Genomic DNA, 22,561 nt, shown 5'->3' with positions numbered 1-22,561 from the left:
TGATACAGCATGTAGTTAGTATGACCCATAGTTTTAACTATACAAAACAGCTATATTTTGCTGAAAATTATGATTCCTTCTAGGAATTTTTGGAGGAGAGAAAACTGGGACACTTATTGCTATAACAGTAGCACTCTCCAGAAGAATTCCATTGGCATGGGGTTTCTATTAAACAGCAGAATGTAGGTAAAAAGTCAGTGGGTACTTTCTTTAAAAGTTTAACACAAATGAGTTCAAATATAAATTCTCCATCATCTGATTTTACTAATTACCAAGACAAACAAATAAACAGAAAAACCCCTGCTCCCCTCCATAATTCTGTCATATTTTATTTCCCAGAACCTTAAAAATTTGTATGCTGTTGTTTTTCACATCCCCTTCTTATACTGGCCAAAATTTGTTTTCATATTTGCCATGCAACCCTTCAAAAACACCAACTGCAAAGACTGGGCTGCTGTCCTAGGAAGTGCAGATATTAATGTTGTTCCCAGGGAATGCTCTTTGGGAGTGTTTTCCAGTGCAGACACTGGTGTGTACAGATACTACAAAGAGGGAAGTGTTTTACTGTGGTTCTTGTGTTCTGCAGATTCTCAAAGCTCTCCTTTCCGGCTGAATTCTTATGATTAAGTTTTTTCCACATTTGTGGCAGCTGAAGTTGTGTGGAATTGATATCTGTCTGTCCCACGGAGTCTGGGAAAAGGTGGAGTACTTGCCTCAGCAAGGCCACAGAGGTGCAGAAAGGTCATTGTTGGTGTCTTCTGCCATTGGAATTGCAGTGAATATTTGTAGTGAATTCCCTGCTCAATTCTGGCAGAGTGGCTGCATACCCTTTCACCTGGCACTGCCACTTCTCCCCAGGTGATTAAGGGATTGGATCTCCTAGTTTTTCAGTTATTGTAGCTGGTTTGGTTCATGTCAGAACACAAGTCAAGAGCGAGCCACATTTGTCCTGTGTTAAATGGCTACCCAGAAATAGCACAGGAGATTAATTTGGATGAATATGCTGAAACAGAGTATATATGAGGACATATACTTTCTGCATTCCACTCACTCATGTTTAATGCATATTCTTTATTTTGTATGCATATCAGTCCAGGCAAGAGAGTGGGTTTCTGCGAAGCACTTTGTTTTTCCTTTTCTCTGGCTTCTCTGAAGGCAGAGACACATTCGAGGCACCCACACTCTTTTATGCATATGTGCTGCTGTTCATCAATCAGAGAGCCACAGTCAGATCATCAAAGCACTTTACAACCTTTGTCATGTACAGTTGCTGGTGTATTTTATCCCCTTCCAGCATATAATTATTCAGTCCCTACTTTATCATTGATTTAATAAGATATTTTTCTCAACCATTCAAGCGCTCCTGCTAAAGTACAATTATAGCAATTATATTAAGGAAAGTTGTGAGCTGAAAAAATGTACAAAGCCTTATTTTGAAATGAGGTAATATTAGCAACAAAAATGACATGCAGCTTGGAATTTGACCAAGATAGAACAGATTAAAGAAGACTAGTTTTTGTACCACGATATTTTTTGAAAATCATAGAAGTGTTGAAAGAACTAGGAATATCACAACAATGCTGATTTGGAAAAGACAAAGGAATTAGATTGTTTTGTTCTCGTACTTGAGTAGATCAAGAGTGATCCCGTTCAAGCAAATATAATTCTGCCAATAGAAAACCAAATGAAATAGGAGGAGAACTGACTTAGAGAATCTTTTGAAAGTGTTATGCACAAGTCAAGTCTGACATTTTCTAGTTTCTCTGTTGAAAAAAAGCAAAATAAAGATGACTTCTCTTTGTTTGCTTTTGTGCCCTAAAGAACACAAGGAAGTGTGTGGGTGCCAAATGTCATTTCAGTATAGATTACATATATGCATGCACTGTACTGGTACAGAAATCATGGCACTTTGTAGGGCATTCTGCTGCATCTTACTCCTCCAGTTTGACAGATTAAACTTCAGAATATATAGTCATCAAGAAAAAGGGAGCCTGAAAAGCCATGGCATTTCATCAGCACTTGGCTTCCCTTAACAAAACTGTCCATATGCAGAACACAAACAACAAGCTGTGTCTCCCAAGAACCATCTTGCATGATTGAATCTATGCTTGGTACACCAGCAGAGGTCTGCCATGTGCGTTAGGAAGAGACCATGAGAGTAGTCTGATTTTATCAAGCCTACTTGTGCAACACTTATCTTTCTATAAATTTTAGAGGACATAGGGACACATGACTTTCTAAATCATTTTAGACTCTTGACTGCTCGGGTCAGGTATCCTGCTTCCTACAACGGCCATGACTTCCCACTCACAAGTAGCAACTACTCAGATGTTGCCAACTTAAAGACAGAAAGTAACTTCTGTCTGCTCCTGTCACAGCTTCAAGAATTTAAACAAACTATCCATATTCTTTTATCAATAGGTAACATTGTTTTAAAGTCATCTCCACATACTGCCTGAGCTTACATACTTCTGTTATTACAACAAAATAATGTTATAGTCTCTTTTTGTAAAGCAAAGAGGCATCTATTGTCTTTGAGCTGCAGGTTAGAAAAATCTAAGTCCTCTTCTCCCCCTCTCTTATATAAGCATGATAATAAGATCTTAACTGAGTGTATCTCAAAAATGAGAGAAGGAGAATCTGCAGCTTGTTCTGCAACACTACTGATGGAACTATTTCTGGTACTAAATTTTGTTCAGTTGTAAATCTGTGTTGGCTTGAGCCCTCAGCTACCAGCTATAGATTTAATCAATGTTTGGAGCTGGATGAATAATTCAGTATGATCTATTCTCTTTCACCTTGTGAAATCCATCTTCAGGTTTCATCTCTCTCATGTATTTTTCCAGATACTACCTGAATCATTTCAAAGCTATTCATGTCTCCCTTTAGGATAATGGTTCAAATAACATGAGCAGTCTCTCAAATACTTCAAGGAGTTCTGCTTAAACAGCAACAAATAAAAAATATTGTGCAACAGCAAACCTGCAAAATTCAGCCCTGATGTTTTAGCCCCTGAGTTAAATGGGTACATAGGTGATATTCTAACAGGAGTGAAGTGAATGGCACAGTTCCCATGGACTTGTAAAAGAGACTGATTTCAGATTAGGTCCCAGTTCCTGCATGTGAGAATGTGAAATTTAGACTTGTGAATGCAGTTTTGAAGTGTGTTTTGCATGTTCATCTCTGTGAAATATCCCTTGTTGGTTTAAAAAAAGAGAATACAAAGATAACTGCAATTGCTGAATTGTAAATATTTGTATGAATGCTTATTAGAACTCTATTATACCAGCTTTATGCAGAAAAGTTCAGGTTGGCATGACCAAAATATAGCATTCTTACATTAAAGAGGTCAGATTAAGTTTTCTGCTTTGAATGACCTGGTGTAAAATAATAACAGGTGATTCATTTCCCCTTCCAAAAGTATGGCTTGACTGCTTAGACACAATATAAACTTGGCAGAAAATGCTGAGATTTAGGGGTGGGGATGGTCATTTGCAAGTTTAGAATGTCTTCGCTGGAGAAGCTGTTCTACAGCAGTCCTATGCCTGGACTAAATGATCATCCTGCCTCTGGTTTTCTTTGTATGTTGGGCTTTTTTTTTCTGGTTCTGCTAGACCTCCACTGCATTTTGTGTTCGAGTTAATGTACCTCATGTCTTTCATTTCCCATTAGACAGGATAAGCCAAGGTACTATATTCAATACTACTTATTTCTAACAGCTAAATAATGTTTCTTCCTATATTTTCCCTGTTTCTATATACCTTCCACCCAGAACCCAGTCTTCTCAGTGAACAGATTTAGCTACTGACATCAAGAAAACAAAATTATACATTTTTAAAATAATCAAGGTGTGACAGTTAATGGTGTTATGTTGAAATAGGCATAATGTGGTGATATCATGGGCGGCAGATTGATGTTCTTAATTATTTATTTTCATGCTTTTAGGTGCTTGGATTTTTAATGTAATGTAATTGGTATCATTTCATCACATTGTTACATTTAGTGCCTTCAGCTGGATTTAGGGATATGTGTGATGATTTTTTTTTTTCTTCTGGTAACTGGCAACATTTGGATGAAATGCAGAAACAACACGTAAAATGACAGGTTGGTGAGAAGAAAGGTCAGAGAGATATAATTTCCACATCACGGGGAAGATAAAGGCTAAACAAGGTTGTCAAACAGTTTTTCTCTTGCTACTTGTGTTGTGACAGAGCTGCTGCAGAGATTTCCAGCAATGTGGGAAGGAACATTTATTTCTGCTGCAAAAGTTAATGGCTGAGGCTAAGGCTGGAATTGGGTTAACTGCTCCTGTTATGATTATTAGTGGTGGCAAGAAAATTGAGTTGGGTTTGGTTACTTACATTGCCCTGTTGACATATTCCTTAGCTTTCCCTGGGTCAGTTGAAACCACCTTAGCTTATAAAGGTTTTGGGATAGACAAAAGGTGTGAAAACTTCTTCAGTTTTCCTGTCCATGTCTTCAGCTTGCTTTTCCAAGTTGCTGTAGTCCATGTAGTAGAGATGGAGTCCTCTCCTGTATTTCTTTTATCTTTTTCTTTTTTCCTTGCCTATATCTGTTTTTTCCCATCTAGTCTGATTGTTGCTGGCCTTGAAATGTAAATTTATTGGTCACAGGAGTAGGAGGACACCTCTGTATCCCCATAAGACTTCTTCCTGACTGTGGAACTAACGCCACAGGAGGAAGCAGGAACAGGGTCCATTTTTGGTATGACTCTTCCCTCACCTGGTGAATTGGTGAAAAGTAAATTCCCTTCCTCAAGTGCACCAGTTAGCAGCATCTCCCTGTACTGCTGTAGGAGGAAAGGCATGCTTTCAACAATCTATTTATAGAACCCAAATATCCCTAAGTCCATGGAAGAACAATACAGTTCACAGCAACATTGAAGTCCCTTATCCTTTGGAATAGTTTGGCTACAGATTTAAACAGATTCACAACGATCCTCTATCCTTTGTATAGAAATGACTGGAAATATTTCTGTTTACTTCTTTTGCTTTTTGGGCAAAACATTATATCATGTTTCAGATCATGACCTGAAAATATCTAATGCCCTCTGTTTAAGTGCAATGGAGAACATTTTGATTTTCATGGATGCTAGCTTGGATGTAGCAGCTCAGTTCTTATTCATCTTTCAGACCGTTAAATCTGACATATGTACTCCATGGGAAATAGAAATAATTTTGTTCCTCATGATTATGAAACCATTAGAAAGGATGAGGTACATCTGTAATGGATGTCCATTAATATAATTATTGTATTTAATAATAGGCAACCTGCCGGCTTGGATTTTCTTAATGCTTATACCGAGAGAGTCACTAATATTGACCTTTTCAAAGGACTGTGGAGCTTTTGCCTTCCTTCAGATGAAGGCAACTGGAGATGTTCACAGCACCCCCACCATCTGGAATAGACTGCCCAGCAGCACTGAAAGACAGATGTAGCTATTAGACAGGCTCTTGGTTCAACCCATTTATGTGTTGATGTTTCTTGGGTAAGATTTTTCACCTCTCTACTATAGCAATGTAGATTTGAGACTTACAGCAGAAATTCTGAGTGGGTGGTGGGGAAGTGAACAACTTAGGAAGCCAGTCTTGCTCCAGAGATGCTACTTGGATGGAAGTCAGACTCATCAGAAAGGCTCATTACAATTTCCTAATGTCTCATTGCCATCATCCAAAAAAATAACTTAATTGAATGCAAACCACATGTGAAATGTTTGAGTGTCTGGCATCACCTATTTTGTGTGTAAATATTTAAATATTATCTTATAGGTTATTGTTTTTCTAACATGCAACACTTTTTCTAAGACACAGCAGCGATCCATCTGCCTCAAATATATAAAAGCACCCATCTTTTCTATAACTGAAATGTTCTCTTGTATAATTGAAACAAAGTTTTAGTCAGTTTCTGAAAAGTGACAGTAAATAACTCCATTTTCCTGCTAGGGATATGGATTTATGCTGTCTCTTTCTAGCGATACAGTCTCACAGTCTTCAAATCAATCCTAGCTCCACAGACCTGTTGGGCATAGCAAGTTACTGCAGATCTAGATGCAGACAGCATCCATCTGATTCTGTTCATCCAGGAGGAACAGAATCCAGCTTTCAAAATCCATCCTTGGCTGGGCTGAAATTGGCAGTTCGTGAGCATGTATGAAGAGATCATCTGCTTAAGGAAAGGCTGTTTCTCTCTTCTTTGGAGGAGGATGATCTTATAAGAAAAAATGAATGCAGTAAATAGCTGAAAGCTGTGCCAGATAAAACAGAACAGAATTGGCTTCTTGGTTACCCAAATTTCTCCCTTTTCATACTCCATTCTCCCCTCCAAATTGGCAGCCTTTTTGTGAGCACTCATTCCTTCCCCTAACTGTTGGCTAAGAGGCCATTTCTAAGGCTGATGCAATATCATTCAAGATGAGAATGCTTTTCTTAGAAACAGAAGTTGTCATACTCCTATAATTTCCCCTAAAAGCCAAATACATTCTCATGCCACACTGTTCCGTGTAAAATGGCCATAACAGTTCATTTTTCCTTCCCAGACATTCATGGCCACAGCATAAATATTAATTTAAAACCAACCTGGTGACTGCCAATAACTTACCTCACGGTTACATAGATTCTTCCATGGAGACGTGGGGTGTCTTATTCTTGGGGGGAACTCCAGCTTAGCAAGGTGAGTAGGACTATGTTAATTGCAGTCTTCCTTATTTCGTTAGGCTTCAACCTTTGTGAGTCATCTGTTGTTTCCTTTTTCCCTTCTGAAGTAAGGAATCTGTACTTTCCTTTGTTTTTCACTAAATTTTGAAGTATTAATAGAATCTCTTCTTGGTTGCTTTTTTTTTTTTCTATCAATCATTTATTTTAAAACTCATTTTGCTTCTTAGTCTTTCTGTTATTGCATTCTAGTGCTATTTCCTCATATTCATTCTTGCACTATTTTTCCATATCCATCCTTAGTCCTGTGGCTTTCTTACACTTTTAATATCATTAATAGCTTAAATACTAGTAAATATTTAAATTAGTAAAAAATTTATTAAGAATTGATACAAACTATTAATTTATTTTGCACCTTTCATAACAAGTACATAATTCTGGATATACTTCTACGTAAAAATAGCCACATAAATGCTTATACTCATTTGGATCTTTTAAATTCTTGTCACACTGAGGGAAACTAATTTTCTTTTCAGTTTTTGGTTCATCACCTTTTATTTTCTCTGCAGCTGTGGTTTTGTGTCAGTGTAATATGTAATATGAAAACACAAAAAATGTTCCTATTGTTTAATAATACTTCTTGTGCCAACAGGTGCGCATAGATGTTTATGCCTTTAAAAATATAATTTTGCATCTAAAATTCACACTTTAATTCCTCTGGATCTCTCTCCTATTTCTTGGATGAAAACAAAATCATCATCACAAGTACTTTAATTATACCTGAAATCAATGGTGCTGATACTACAGTTTTACCTGTGGTGCTGTTGAAGGTGCATAGGTTCAAAACTTTACCCTCCAATAGTATCAGTAGATCAGAATTTTGTAGGTATTGTATGACTTTTCTGTAATTGATGTGCAATTCAGGGGCTGAAGTACTATGCAGGAGCAGTTTTATCCCTAATTCTTCCAGTTCTGGCACAGTTAAGGTATCTTATTTTGCCCAAGGATTTGTATTTCTACAGTAGAATACAGTCAATATTGCCTTAGTAAAATAATACAAGATTGAATAGAGAAGCATTATGGCACCTGTGTATGGAAGATTGGTTATTTAGAATGCATATGTCTTTGAGAGGGGACAAATTTTTATTTAGAGAAATAGTTTACATTTCTAACTCTTAAGAGTTGCATGTGGGAATTTTAAAAAGTGCTCTTTGTCACTGATTACTAAAGGAATTAAATTAATCTGATAGGATTTGATAAGAAAAATATTTGCTTTGAATATTTTACTCATAATAATGTCAGTCTTTCAGTGGTGCAGTTTATCCCCATAAATGGCATATCTGGTATGAATATATAAAACAATACACTTATAGGAAAGTTGTATCTTCACAGGGCAGTATAATTGGTGCCTTTACTTAAATAAGGAAACATTTGTCATTTCAACAAAGTCACAGATTCAGTCAAAGAGTGCACTCCTGGTTTATTTTCTCAAGCTCATTTAGGGCTTGCTTGCTGAAATGCTAAACTTGCCCATTTCAAGGGTTAGCAGGTTTACAGCCTACCTGTAGGACTATTTTCAGGTATTGTGGCTGATGTGAGTAGTAATAGCTAGAAGCTAAGATGTGGCAAACAAGAGCTCATTAAAAGCTGATTCACTGTAAGACAGCATGTGAGCACTCTCTTTCAGCTAAGAGAGTTCGGTTAAAATCAACACCTGCAATTCCTGAAACTCAGCTGGTTTTGGTCAGGAGGAAAATGACATAACTTCAGATGCAAGACAGAGGGGAAGATGTTGGTGTTTAGGAAGATGTTGAGGTCTGATTATTTGTTTTTTAACCCCCTGACAAGAACTAAGAGTGCTCACGGGATAAAACTTTGAAGGAACAACATTCCCATGTGTTCAGGTGTCTCTGTACACTGGCTTTGAACTTGGGCTATGTTTGGAATTGGCCCATTTTCTCAGATACTGGGAACTGAGGCCAGTTACCCCAGATGATGAAGTAAGTGGTATCTTTAGCCTAGTATTCTTAGTAACTGGCTGGTGTTAATTGTCTTGTGGGACATTCAAGTGTTTCCTCTATGTATTTTTGGTAGCTTTCCATGCCTTAGGTGTGAGGCAAGCATCTGAACTTTGCTGAACTTTGTCAGCAGTAAAGTCTTTTATTACCTTCTTCAGAGAAGGGCAATTTGAGTAATCGGTTTTATTTATTCCAATACAGTATGTCAACAGGTTTATACCTTATGCTAGAAGGCAGAAACTTTGAATGCTTTCTGTCTTCTATTAGCTGATGTAGCACAGTAAAAATTTTTCTGGTACAATAGGGAAAATGATTCTGGGGTCAATTCCAAGATTTGGTGTACTTTGCTGCTCTGCTCCAAAGCCCAGATTGCTGTGTGTATGCATTGTGTGTGGCTGTGGGACACCAGTCAAAATTGACTGTATTTTCATGTGCTAAAATTACACCAGAAGAAACTTGGAATTGATTCATGGAGTTTTTGATGGAAGAAGAGAGACAGGTAAAGCTATTTTGAGGGGTTAAGAATATTCTTGAACTCTACTGAAATGCATAATTTGGATTTTTGGGGGAATATATTCACAACTTCAAATTGCAGTCAGCACAGGAAATAAAATATAGATAAACGGACAAGAGGACAGGATAAAGGAAAAAAAAGCCCAAATCTTTTCTTAAAGTAGATAAATGTATGGAACTAATTATTGGGGCTTTTCTAAACTTAAAATTTCTCTATCTGACATGAAAATCTTCTGGGCTATCTAAGTGTGTTCTACAGCAGAGACTAAAGAGATCCTGAAAAAATGTTTTTGGTGACAGGGTTGGAGAGAAAAGAATAGGGAAAAGAAAGGAAGGAAATAGACGGTAAGGACAAGATTGAAATTAATATAAGATATACTAGCTGTAATGCTTTTTTCGGTTTCTAGGAAATGCAAATTACTCAAATTGAAGATCATGAAGAGATTTGATATCAGAGTTAAGGCTGCATAATCTTAGGCTACAAATGAGATTTGGATTATTTTATCAAAGAAAAGATAATTTGATCTGCCCTAATTCTCAGTGGAAAACCCAGCAGAGATCCCATTCCCTTAGGAATTCCAAGAAAACTTGTCAATTACTCTCTTATTCATAGAGTCTAACTCCTGCTCTGGATTTACACATGAAGATTTTCATTAACTCTCTCATATGAAGTGAACTCAATTCATACTTTTCTAATTATTGTCAGTACCCAAGTGCAGGCACATGAGATTTATAGGGAGTTGTGGCAATTGCTCACAGAAATGAGTTACACAATTTAACAGAAATGAGAAGTGAGACCAGGCAATTTGTGTGCTTCTGTAACAACCAAATGATCAAAAATGGCCCCAGTGAAGAGAATCAATCATCTGAAAGCATTTTCATAAACATGCACACCAGAAAAATGGTCTTGCCTGTAGAAAAAAAAGCCAAGCAATCAAAACAGAATTAGAGCAGAAACACAGGCTGTGTGGAAAATCTCTCATGATCATTTGTACTTTCAGGCTTGCTTTGACCACCTTTGGTCATTCTTGTAGTTCTAAGAACTTCATATTTGTTTTTTACCTAAAATTCCTGGGGCTTGGTTTTCTGTGGTATTGATTTTGGTCGGTTCTTAAGGTGGTAGCATGTACTAGTTTTTTTTCACAGAGAGACAGAAGGATGGATGAAAATTTCTGTATCACTTCAAATTAAATGGGAGCAGAGCAGCAGTGCCTATCAGAACAGTTGAGTTACTTACAGAGTAGCTGGGATCCTGTACTATAAATGCACAAAACCAGAAACATTCTCTAATTTAAAGAACTTCTTACACTAGTTACTAGTAACAACACACTGGTAAGTCTTGTTGCAAGGCAGATTTTCCTTTAATTTGCATGTTCATCTCCACCGTAGTTCTCAGGCTCTTGGTAAGAATAAAGTTTCAAAATCAAAAAAATACTATTGTGTTCCTATTTTGTTTGGCCTTTGTCAACTACAACTCATAGTTCCAACTTTTAACTGCAAGCAAAAGACTAACAATCAAAGAAGAAAAAACCCTGGTGGTCTACAATGTTTGCCTGACATCAAGGCTTTAAGCAAAATATTAGAGCTCCTGGTACAAAGCTGTGAAATTTAGGTGTGAGAAACTATTGAAGTATCTACCACAGGGACTCACATATGGCGCTTCTCCCTATCAAGAACTTCTGTGAAAATCTTCAGAAATGACATCATATGACTGTACATGAGCACTATGTTTTAATTCTATCACACATGGTTCTGTTTCTGGTTCTGTCCATATTAGCAACCTGTGAAATTCATGACAAAAAGTTCATTTTTCATTGAATAGGAGTGGGAAATAGGAGTTCTCTGTAACACAGCCTTCAGAAACAGGTGCTGGTTTTTTCTGATTGTATTATTTTGGAGTACATCTCTTGCCTAAAAAAGACTTTGGATATTAAATAGTGGCTTGAAAATGAAGCATGCATAATTGTTTGGCTACATTTTAAAATCCCAGAGGTAAAGCTAGACTTTCTTTTGCTGATGAAGATATTCCCTTTTTGTGGATGCATAGATTTACGAGTGGATTATACAGAATATTTAACAGAGAGAGAGAGATGGTTACATTCACTCTCTTAATCCCTCACCAGATCTTCAAATATTTAAAATGATATGTCAGAAATTTAAGAATAAGATTATATGACTGCCATATCACCACATTACTTAAAATGCTATTCTTTCTCTGCTTTGTTAGGTGACTGTTGTGACAATTCTATTTTCACAAATATTATGACTAGCAGACCAGATCTTCTGTGTAAGATTTCTCTGTGATATGATTTTCTAGAATATGGAATAATTGCAACAAATTGTTTTCTTTTAAGGAATTCAATGAAAATATAAGCTGTATGCCTCAAATTAATGACATCTGAACTTGGCAAGTCTGTGTACAACGGAAGGTAAGGACCTAAATGAATCAGGATCCTTTTTCAAAATGTGTATCTGACATATTCGTAATATTGCAGCACATGGGGTGGAAGGAGGGATGGGGGAGACAATTAAATTTCAAAAATACTTACAAAAAAGAAAACCAAATTCTAAGGATTATGTTATTCCCTACTTAAGACCACTAACTCTTCATCAGTGTCCTGATCAATAACAGTTGAGAAAAGAGCCTATTTTGTCACTGCTCCTTAGGAAACTCATAAATAAGAAAAGGAATTGTAGCAATGTACATCTTCCTTCTTTAAACAATGGAACAAATTTTCTACTTGGAGGCACACCTGCCATCCTGGGGGCCTTTCAGCAGCAATTAGACTGTATGCTGCATATGGCTCATGTGAATGATGCTTAAGAAAAGAAGAATTAATGGGAGCACTAGCTTTCATTTATTATTTTAAAGAAGGTATGTTCTTTTTAAACCTTCCGGAATATTTCAGATAAAATTATTCAATCTTTTAAGAGACTCAAGTAATTTTGGTTCAGGTTTGTAAGCACTTCCTAACCTGTTCTATCAGCTGCCCTTTGTAAAGTACTAGGAACATTTAAAATGTTCTATAAATGCCACATGTCATAATTAGTAACTTACCAGTTTACCTTTACTTGTGTATTTAGTATTTGGACAGGAAATACGGAGAGAGAAAACAGGAGTGTTTTGGAAGAGAATATGTTATGACGAGATGACTTGTTCAGAAGACTTCTTCAAGACAGCAATAAAGAAAATGCTGTATCTTAGAACAAAAGCATGGTGACTTCTGAATATTACATCACCAAATGAGGAACCCACAAGCAAGACATAATTTTTACTGTAAGTACCGCTACTAAAGACAAATACTTTATTTAGTTAAGCATTGCAGGTTTTAATCAGTCTCCATTATTGAGATGGTGAACTAGAGTGAAGAATTAGATTAATTGATTAAGAATTGAATTGTAGAAAATGCCTGAATGACATATAGATCCATTCTACATAAGGGTGTCTTATTTTAGTTAATGACCTTTTTTTGAAATGTCAATTTTGTAGGAAGGTCTGTTTAGACACAGCACTTTTATATATATTGAAGATTTGCTATATCTTCATGGTATTTAGGAAAATTAGACCACTTATCCAGTATGTTATTACTGAGAATGCTTATTTGGGAAGCTGAAGATACCCTTTGTCCTGATCACAAATATCACTTATATACTGTGCATATTTATTTACATGTAACAATGTGATGACTAATTTGGAGCTTGGAAATTAGGAAACTGTTGAATAGAGTGATCTTTATCCAAAAAACAACACTTAAAGCATTGTTTTAACTTAAAAACCTTAATGTAAATAGTCCCTACCACAGTCAGATATTAAAAGTCCTTGAATTTCTGTTTGGGAATTACCAGCAGGTATGTAAGTTAGGACTGGAAAGTTTTCTCAGGCCCTGAGGAAATATCAGTCAAAATCTTACAAAGAAAAAATTAATGCTTCAGTGCTTAGATCAAATGAAAGAGGAAAATCTGTTTGCAGGTCTTTATCAGACAAGGGACAGGGACTTGTACTGTAGGTTTCTGAATTAGAGATGAGTCTTTTGAGCTACTAGAAAAAGAAACTGGGTTCAGAATATTTCCCTTGCTTTTTTTGAGGTGTTTTTTTGCTTTCCCCCCCCCCCCCCCCCAATTTAGAAAATATCTGCTTACTTCCAATATGATGTATTTGCTTTTTGTTTGTAAGCAGGAATTTTCTCCTCCTGCTTGGTTGCCTGTAGTCCTCACAGAGCATAAGGGTCAGCACAATCTTGAGTAATAAATAATCTTGGATTGGGCATCAACAACTTACTGCCTTCGTAGTGGAACCTTTAATGCCATGCAACAGAACTTTATTCTCTGATGCAGTTCTGCTGATTGCAGTTTTGTATCCCCTTTGAATTCTGTCTACTGTTCAATGTGTCTGAAAGCGAACTAGAATTTGCCTTTCTTTTAGATGTTTAATCATGCTGAAGTGATGCCTTCCAAAATACTTAGCCCTGTTAACTGAAGGATCACTTTCCCTTGAAATAATAGAACTGTAATCTTATACTGCTTTTACTGCTTTAAGGTGTGTACCACAGAGGTGGATGTTCAGTCTGGAGTTACTGATTGAAAAGTCTCAGCCTGCTGGTGATTTCTCCTTGTTTTACTTCCTTTCCTGCTCTGCTGTCTTGGGGTTATCGCATACTTTTCTCGAGATTTAGTTTAACATTGCTTTCTCATGTCAGAGTCTTTAGACAACCTGTCAACCATGAGCATTACAGCTGAGGAATGAGCAGTTTTGCATCTTTAGGAAGCTGATGTACTCAACCATTTATTTTTAAATACTGAAAACAAACCCCATCACCAATTTATTTTCGAACAGGTTTTTATCCCATGATCACTTTTTTTCCCATGAATCTTAAAGGCATGGAAAAGAGCTGAAGTAAATTATACCGAAGTACCAAGGTTGTTGTAGCATCCAAGTGTAGCTGTTCTGTTGCTTGAGGCACCACTGTAAAATCATGACAAATGAAGAATACATTTGCAAGGTCTAAAGGAGACCTTAGGCAGGTTGAATGTAATTACATGGCTAGAATTCAAATAAGGCCCCAGGACCACCTGGGAAGGGAGATGTTGCTGTTAGTACGGTGCCAGGCAGGAATTGTATTTAGATTATTTACTACAAAATAACATGAAGAGTAACCTAAAGTGCACCCATAATTTAGAATGATAGAATACTAAAGAGAAAAACCTACTGTGTGAGTAATTTCCAACCTAGTAATGAAGCATAATGGAATAGACCCATCATGCTATATTATGCAATCTGCTTTTTATAGAATGTGTGAATATAGATTCAGTTATTTGCTGCCTATTGGGGGAAATTACACCAACTTAATATTCAAAACCCAAAAGTACTTTTCAAAAGTAAAGGGAAGGAAGTAGCAACTCTGTCTTCTCTGAAGTGGAAGTTTCATATAGGAGCTTGGATTAGCAGAATATAGGCCTTTTCTGTATCTTACCTGTGGCATTAAATCTGAAGGGTATATTAGAATACATGTCAAAAGAAAGTTGCTGCACCATATGGGGGGAACGTGGGGGTAAATACCATAAAACACTTCAAATATGAAAAATAAAACATAACACACACAAGCCAACAAGATCAGACAGGATTTGAAGGTTGTGTGTAATGAACATCTAATATGTACATCCTTTGGGTTATTGATGCTATTTCAGTATTTGCATGACAGTTGTTTCCAGAAAAGCCATAATCTAAATTAAGAAAGGTGAAATAAGAATGGAAACAAGGAAAAATCATAAACAGTCTAATAGCACAAGCAGCAGCTCAGCATCTTTCTCTGAGGATGCTGGAGAAGCTGAGGTGAAAGTCTTTTAGAAGAATGGAAGGAAAAAAAATATTTCTGGTATTTCTAAATGCCTTAGAAATAGGCATTATGTTGGAAAGTGGAGGAGAAAGAGCAGAAGACTGCCCCCAAACTGGCAGTCATTGTTTGGCTAATTGCTCACCTTGCAAATATTTTTAGAACATCCTAGATCATGCTGCAGCCAAAGGAATGCTGTTTCATTCTTGTAGCCTCTCTTTCATTGGTCTTTAACCTTTCTCGTTTTCTAGATTAGTTCAGGAGCTGCATCAACAAATACAGCTGAGCATTTGTCAGCCCTACAGCTGTAAGGACTTAGATTGCAAAGATTATTTTAATTTATGTATGCTTAGTATATGTGTTTTGTGTTTCTCCTGGGCCTTGGTGAGAATTCCACTTGGTCAAGATCTTGAATTTGGAAGTATACCAAGTGCAGGAACAAGGGAAAGCTGAAAAATGTCTGGCGGAAGAAAAAGTGTCAGGGTTTGGAAAAGATTGAACAAAAAAACAGATGGAAATTAATTCCCAATACCTGTCAAGTATGAAGTCAAAAAGATCTGCAGTACTGACAAAGCGTGTTTGAGAATTTGAGCGGCATCGTGTTGAGATTAAGCAGGCTTTTCGTATTTTTATTTTAATATGATTGATTGACATAGATGAAATAGATGGTAGTTTAACTTTCTTGTATGCACAATCACTTCCCATCTAAACTAGTCTGCAATTAAAAGAGAGGATTTACTTCCTACATCCACTTTTGGAAGAGAAAGGAACCACTGTTCTGGCAGGCAAATTCACATAACATTCAACATGGTATGATGCTGAAATCTTCAGTATGATGTGGTAAGCCACAAAATAACATGAAGACAAATACCTTTTTGGATTCCTTCCATTGTTTTATTTATTACATCCTTCTTTATTTTTCACTGGTGGAGAGGAAAAAGAGTACATGGTTTAAAGTAGTTGTGACCACTTTTAAGCAGTTTCAAGTTTTGAGACAATTGTCCGTCTCTGATTTTTTGAGTTACTCAAAGAGAGCCTATCTTTCTAAAGGGAGGTCAGAGTGGGCTGGGAGAGGGATATTTTTATTCCTGAAGTGTTTCCTGTAAAGATAAATGCAGGTTCACAGTGAAATGTAATATACTGTAGTCCAGGTTTCCACAGCACAACTTTGCTGGGTTTTTTTCTACTTCCTCTTTCACAGCCCCAGGAGTTTAGGCCAGAAGCTAAGAATTCCTTTCCTAACTGTTCTGCCTGCTAATGTTGACTAACAAAACCCACAAAATTTGGGCAGGATCTGTTTCCTGTTGATATAAACAATCCAAAATTTTTGGGTATTATTGTCCAGTGTGATTTTTTGGAATAAGTACTGATTAAAAATTGCCTGTGACTTTTGAGTTTTGGCCTCCAGAAGCATTGCTGCATTATCACTCTCCTAAATCAAAATCAGTGGTAACAGTTGCATGACACCAGCCTACCTTCCGTGTTCAGCTTCATGTCCAGTGCTTTGGAAGGAGATGGAATTTGGCTTTGTTTGGTCACTGTTCATTGCTTGAAATGGCATGACTAGGACTGAGTAGAGTAAGCAGATGCTCTGTTCTATGTAAATGACTGTGACTGTGGCAAAGTGCTGCCCTGCAGGTGTGTGAGGATACAGTGTGTCAAAACAAGTGGTCCTGGTGGTGGGAACAAGGTGTCCTGACCCATCAGCAGAGGCTGTGATGTTCCTTATAAATTCTCATCAGGCTGAACAAAGACACTGAACCATGTGTCTGGGAACTCTTCTGCTTTCTTGTGCAGCCTCCATAACTCAGGCACCCAGCCCACTGTTTAGACACTAAAGGTGTTGGCTAACAAGCTCTTAAATTCTACAGCAGACTTCCGCAAGCCCTTGGATTTTGTACAGTACTTTTCAATAAGTTCTCAGCACCCACAACAGCCTTGTCAAAGGTGCTGGCTTACAAGCTGCAACACACTTACACAATCTCCCCGCTCCCACACCAAACTTCAGTATGGAGCATGGGGTAGGATATGACAGCCATGTGTGGCCCAGGCAAAGCAAGGGAGGAGAGAAATAAAGACAGAAAAGGGAGAAAGAACAAAGAATATCAGCAGTCCTTAGATTCCATGTTGATCCTGCCTTGTGGATGCTCCAGAGCTGGGGTTGTGAGACAGGAATGAAAGAGAACGAGGGGGTGCAGTCCCCTTCCTTTTGCACACTTCTTATGCAAACTAGATTTTTCACGCATTTTGTTCACCTGTACAAAGCCAGCCCTTTGAGCACTCCTCCAGGAAATGAGCTGAGGGGGGTGGACTGACAAGCAGGCTCAGAGCAGCACTGTGGGACCCCCTCCTCCCATTACATCTTTTCTGCCATAACAGTCAGAAGGTTTGACCCAAAACATGCTTATTTCTGGTTTTTTTCCACAAGGTGAGTGGCCCAGAGCCAGCAGTGACAAGGCTGTGATATTTAGTGCTCAGTCTGTATGGCCTGGGGAAAAAGAGAACTGAATGCTAGTCTAGGCAAACTAATCTGTGTTGTCAAAAAGAGACAGAGCTTTCTGCAGAGAGCTTTTAAACTCTCGCCTCTATCAAACTATACCAAACTGACCTTTGTACAACTCTGCAATTTTCAACTCCTGTATACTTTCTGTGCTTAAAGTAAAGCAGCCCCACTTCAGTAACATAAGAGAAAATTGTGGCAGAAAAAGCTCTGGATTTTTACTTTAATCTTTTTTCTGAAATGCTGATAGTTTACAGGGCATCATTAACAGTAAGCTTTTTTCTTTATTAAGCCTTAGTGAAACCAGCATTCCAAAAGGAAGATTGTATTTTAGTTCTTGAAATAAATCCATTGCATTGCAGGGACACTGCAATTTAACTAATAATGTTTTTTATTTTGTTGGGTTTTTTTAAAAGACTCATGTGTTCTATAATATTGAAAGAGGTTTTAATAACTGCAGTCTAAAATATGTTTTAACACACTTTCTGCCAGAATATGCACTCTCAGAACAATAAAGACAGGCTGTTCTTAGGCATAAAAGCAAAATTCCTTTGCCAGTCCATAATTCTTCAAGCAGAAATCCATTCTAATGACTACATTTACTTCAGAAAAAAATAAGAAATTACAAAAAAACTCAGGATGCATGAAACAGAAAAATTGCCAAGTAGCAAGCTTGAAGCATCAAATTTTGCAAATTTCAAGTTAAAACAAGTTGAAAAATACCCCAGTATGTTTTTAAAAAGAAAAAGAACATCACTCCTTTGCTCCATTGCATAATGTCTAAAATGCTTTAACTAACGTTAAAAGGAAGGTGTTTTTACCCCTATCTAGCATACATAATAAATACCAAGGTACATGGAGTGGCTCTTTTTTCCTTAAATTAAAGCTAAGACTTCAGAGCTTCTTTGTTTTTCTGAAAGAATAGTCCTTTTGTAGCAGACAACTTCACATTTTGAGGCCGGGGCCACAAAGTCGCACTTCCAGGCAGCTTTCTGATTTTAAGTGTGGATTCACATCTTCTATTCTGGCTTGGGAGATGGATTTACAAACAAGTGACAATGGCAAAAGTCTACTTTGAAGTCTGCTTCCAGCAGGCAGGAAATTGTGCTCTAGAAATGTGTTGTCTGTGTAGGGCTGTGCTCTAGAAATGTGAGGCCACAGGGCTGATAAATCTCTAGTGCCAGAGAGTGTGAACAGCGAAGGTGTGTCCGTACAAGGTTGGTTCATATGCTCTGCCTGTTTGGTGTAAAAATGAGGATATTTTAAAGACACTCATTTGATTTTAAGCAAATGATTTAATTCGTTTATAGATCCACAAACATCACTTTTCAAAGGAATGAAAAACTTCTTTGAAATATGTTAAAATATGACTGTCGCAAAGAATCAAAAGTTGTTTTCATTGGTACAGGATATTTTTTCCTTGAATAAATACTCAAAAAAATTATGGTCCCTGAAAATTAAATATATGTCAGTAAAATTATAATCATCAAAAACTACAGGTTTGGGGTCAAATTAAAGGCTATTACCATCATTTGGAGTGTCCTTAGTCAAGGAATTTTCTAAGAGATCAGTAGATCCCACACTACTTGTTTAAACATTAACCTGACCTCTGTTAGATGAAGAGTGCCTGTTGCTGGTTACATGTAACAAAGCCCCCACTATTTCCCTTAAATTTTGAGCCTGGATATAAAGCAATTTAAAAGCCCCAAATCCATCCTAAAATCTCTTTGCATCTCGATTCAGTTTTTATCTTAGTTTTGGACTCTTCACAAGTTAAAACAGTCACTTATTTAAGAGCTTGATGGCAAAACTAGGAAACTATTTTATTTACTTTGGGATCAGAATTCAGATTATAATATGATATTTTTTACTGATGGTATGTGGTGAGAAGAGAAGCCCAGAGAAGAACAACGTTTTTTCCACAAAATGAATTGGTAGTTTTAGTTGTTGTTGTTGTACTGGGACAATGTATTGGACACAAATATATCAGCTGGAAAACAACTTAGGGAAGCTCATAACCTCACTTTTTCCTGCTGCCTGCTAAGTATTTATGTCTCAATATATAAAATCAGTGGGATTCTGTACCAACATACCAAGCAGTCCAGAACTGACCAACAAATAGAAGAAACCTTGCCAATCCCATGTTCTAAGCCAAAATATGTTGCTTATTTCTGTATTTAACATGGACTAAGCCTTGCACCAAAGCTAAAAAAAAAAAGTATTTTCATTTTGTATGTTTGTACTAAAAAATGGTATGTGTAGATTATTTAAGAGAAATATTATTTGGCTCATTCTCTCCCTCACAGTTTTGGAGTAGTAGATGGTGTATCATATTATAAACTGTAATACCCAAAAAAAATATTTCTTAACGATCATTTGAATAATGGAGTGTTGCTTGCTGAACTATTCATTTAAAAATCATTGAGTTGCACAGTAATCACAGGATCTCCAGTGTTATTATCCTTTATGTCACTGAAAAATGCTTGCTGTTGTGTTGTTCTGTTTTCATTTTCATCATGTTCCAAACCTGAAATGTATCACTGTCTAAAAAATATGTTGGTAGGTAATAGAGAAAGGCAAGCGAAAGGTCAAATCTGTTGCAAACTGGTGAAACACTAACCTAAATTTAAATAGAAACCACATTATATGACCAGAGATAAACAATGTATGGGTTGTAGTATAATTTATAAAATGAAGAATGTTATCATTAAGGGTGTCTGGGACTGTAGCACTCCTGAATAAGGCAAAATTCCCATTGACTTGCCTTTAAATGTGTACTGGATTCTTGGGTGGTTGAGGTAAGGGCATCTGTTTGGATTTCCTCTGCTCTATTTAGTACTTTGTTTATTTGTTCCTACTCTTAACAAAAATACATCTACAAAAAAAAATCTCCTCACTGGGAGACATGCCTACATAATGATTTTATCTTGCTAATATTGCCATTATTCTCTCAAACAGATCTTTCAATTTTCCCACCTACTGTTTGCTTTATATTTGCTCACAAAACAGCTTAGAGTATTGTGAGCACTTATGTACACATAGGAAAGTTGATAGAACGGTAAAGCAAGTGCTGGCACCACGTTTTGTTTCCTCAGGCTTGTAACTCTACCTCTGAAGAACTCTCTGGAGGCTGCTGCAAGATCCCTTCAAAATTTTGTTCTGCCGCCATTCCTTGGTTGACAAGGATCCATTCAGGGATGTTACCACCATCCCTGAAGTGGCAGGAGGGATGCAGGGACTGTACCAGAGGTTGTAGAGATTGATCTCTGTCACATGGAAGACAAGAGACCAGATCATATCCCCAACCATAAACACATGGCTTGAGGTTGCACAGCCTCAGTAGGTCTGACGGTTGGGTCTTCACCTCCTTTTTGGCGAGCTCTCATGGTGTCAGTCAGTGAGGCCATGGAAGCTGTTTTTACATGTGAACCCATCCATAGAGCAGAAGAGATCTGCCTTCACCTCAGTGTTGCTCTCATGTGAACGAGGCAGAGCCTTGAACATGTGGTTACACATTTGTGTGAGATCATGTTTAAGTACTACAACACCGCAGCTGCCCAAACTGCTCTGGCCAACTCTCCGAAGACAGGCAGGCAGATCAGCAGGGTCCATCTGCAGTGTGCACATTACTGGCTGAGCCTTGTGTATATAGTCTGATGTCTCACAGAATAAGTATTTGCTTCTGAAGAAGTCTAGGCAGGCAGAAATGAAACACTGGAGCTGAGTGCAACGTTTTGAAAATTACTATTAACTTATATTACAAACTTTTTGTAAAGACGTGCTACTTCCAGAGTAACCTGCGCTATTGCAAAGAACCAAATCAAATTTGCAGATTGAGGGAGGTGATTCTCCATTACTCTCTGCTGAGACCCCATCTGGAGTGTTGCATCCAGCTCTAGGGTCCCCAGCATGGGAAGGACTTGGACCTGTTGGAGTGAGTCCAGAGGAGGCCACCAAGTTGATAAGAGGGATAGGTCACCTCACCTGCAAGGAAAGGCTGAAAGAATTTAGTTTGTTCAGCCTGGAAAAGGCTTTGGAGTGACCTAATTACAACCTGCACCTGAAGGGAACCTACAAGAAAGACAGACAGAGTCTACTTACAAGGGCATGTAGAGACAGGAGAAGGGGCAATGGCTTCAAACTGAGAGAGAGTTGGTTTAGGTTAGACAGTAGGATTAAATTCTTTACTGTGAGGGTGGTGGAGCACTGGAACAGGTTGCCCAGAGAAGATGTGGATATCCCATTCCTGGAAGTGTTCAAGGCCAGGTTGGATGGGGCTCTGAACAACCTGGTCTAGTGGAAGGTGTCCCTGCTCATGGCAGGAGAGTTAGAAGATGATCTCTAAGGTCCCTTCCAACCCAGGCCATTCTATGACTCTATTAAATTATATCTACTACTACTGAACTTTTATTGAGGCCTTTAGTAGAATGCTCTGGTGCTTCAGATAAGACATTGACTACTCTCAAATGTTACTGTAATAATTTTAAGGAATTTTGAAAACCATTGGTCAAGAAGAGTATAAAAAACACAGTTGCATATATAATCTGGCCTGGGACTGAAGTGGAAAGACGTATATATAGAAATAACATGATGAAAAATGATTCTCACATTTTTGTCACAATCAGGTATCTTCATACCATCAGCAAACAGGAGCAAGACACTCAGGGGATACTACATGCTACTGCTTCCCTCGCTCTTTGTATGTGCTGCTGGGAGCTGAGTCCTTTCTGACAATTGCTGTGACAATTGCTACCCGAAGGGACAGCTGTGGCTTTATGGTGGTCCTGTGAGTTACTGAGAAAGGGCCTGTGCAAGCCACAAAATCAAAGGAGAAAGTGACAGTACTTGTCCTCTTCAAGGTGGGCCAGAATTCTTGCCTTTAACAAAGTGTATGATACAAAAGTAAAGTTAATTGTAAAACTCAACTGGGACCAGTGCTGTAGCTCAGTGAAACCAGTATTTCACTGCAGATGTTCAACAAGACAGTTCTTCTTTTTCATTGCCTGGGCTCTGCACACGAACTGTGTT

The 22,561-nt window shown here is 37.6% G+C and overlaps 1 protein-coding gene across 1 annotated transcript in view; it reads left to right on the top strand.

The window, feature by feature from the left end:
- Positions 1-12,445: 12,445 nt before the first annotated feature.
- KCNK2 (potassium two pore domain channel subfamily K member 2) overlaps positions 12,446-22,561 on the top strand; it is a gene marked incomplete at both ends in the record, with an annotated part of 103,449 nt that continues 93,333 nt past the window's right edge. Inside the window, one exon of the mRNA XM_082302587.1 lies at positions 12,446-12,479. Coding sequence (XP_082158713.1) covers positions 12,446-12,479 — 34 coding nt within the window. The remainder of the gene's footprint in view (positions 12,480-22,561) is intronic.

The sequence above is a fragment of the Coloeus monedula genome (assembly GCF_965178545.1).
Source record: "Coloeus monedula genome assembly, chromosome: 2".
In the NCBI taxonomy this organism is placed as follows: Eukaryota; Metazoa; Chordata; class Aves; order Passeriformes; family Corvidae; genus Coloeus; species Coloeus monedula.
This window is presented reverse-complemented; position numbering and strand designations above follow the sequence as displayed.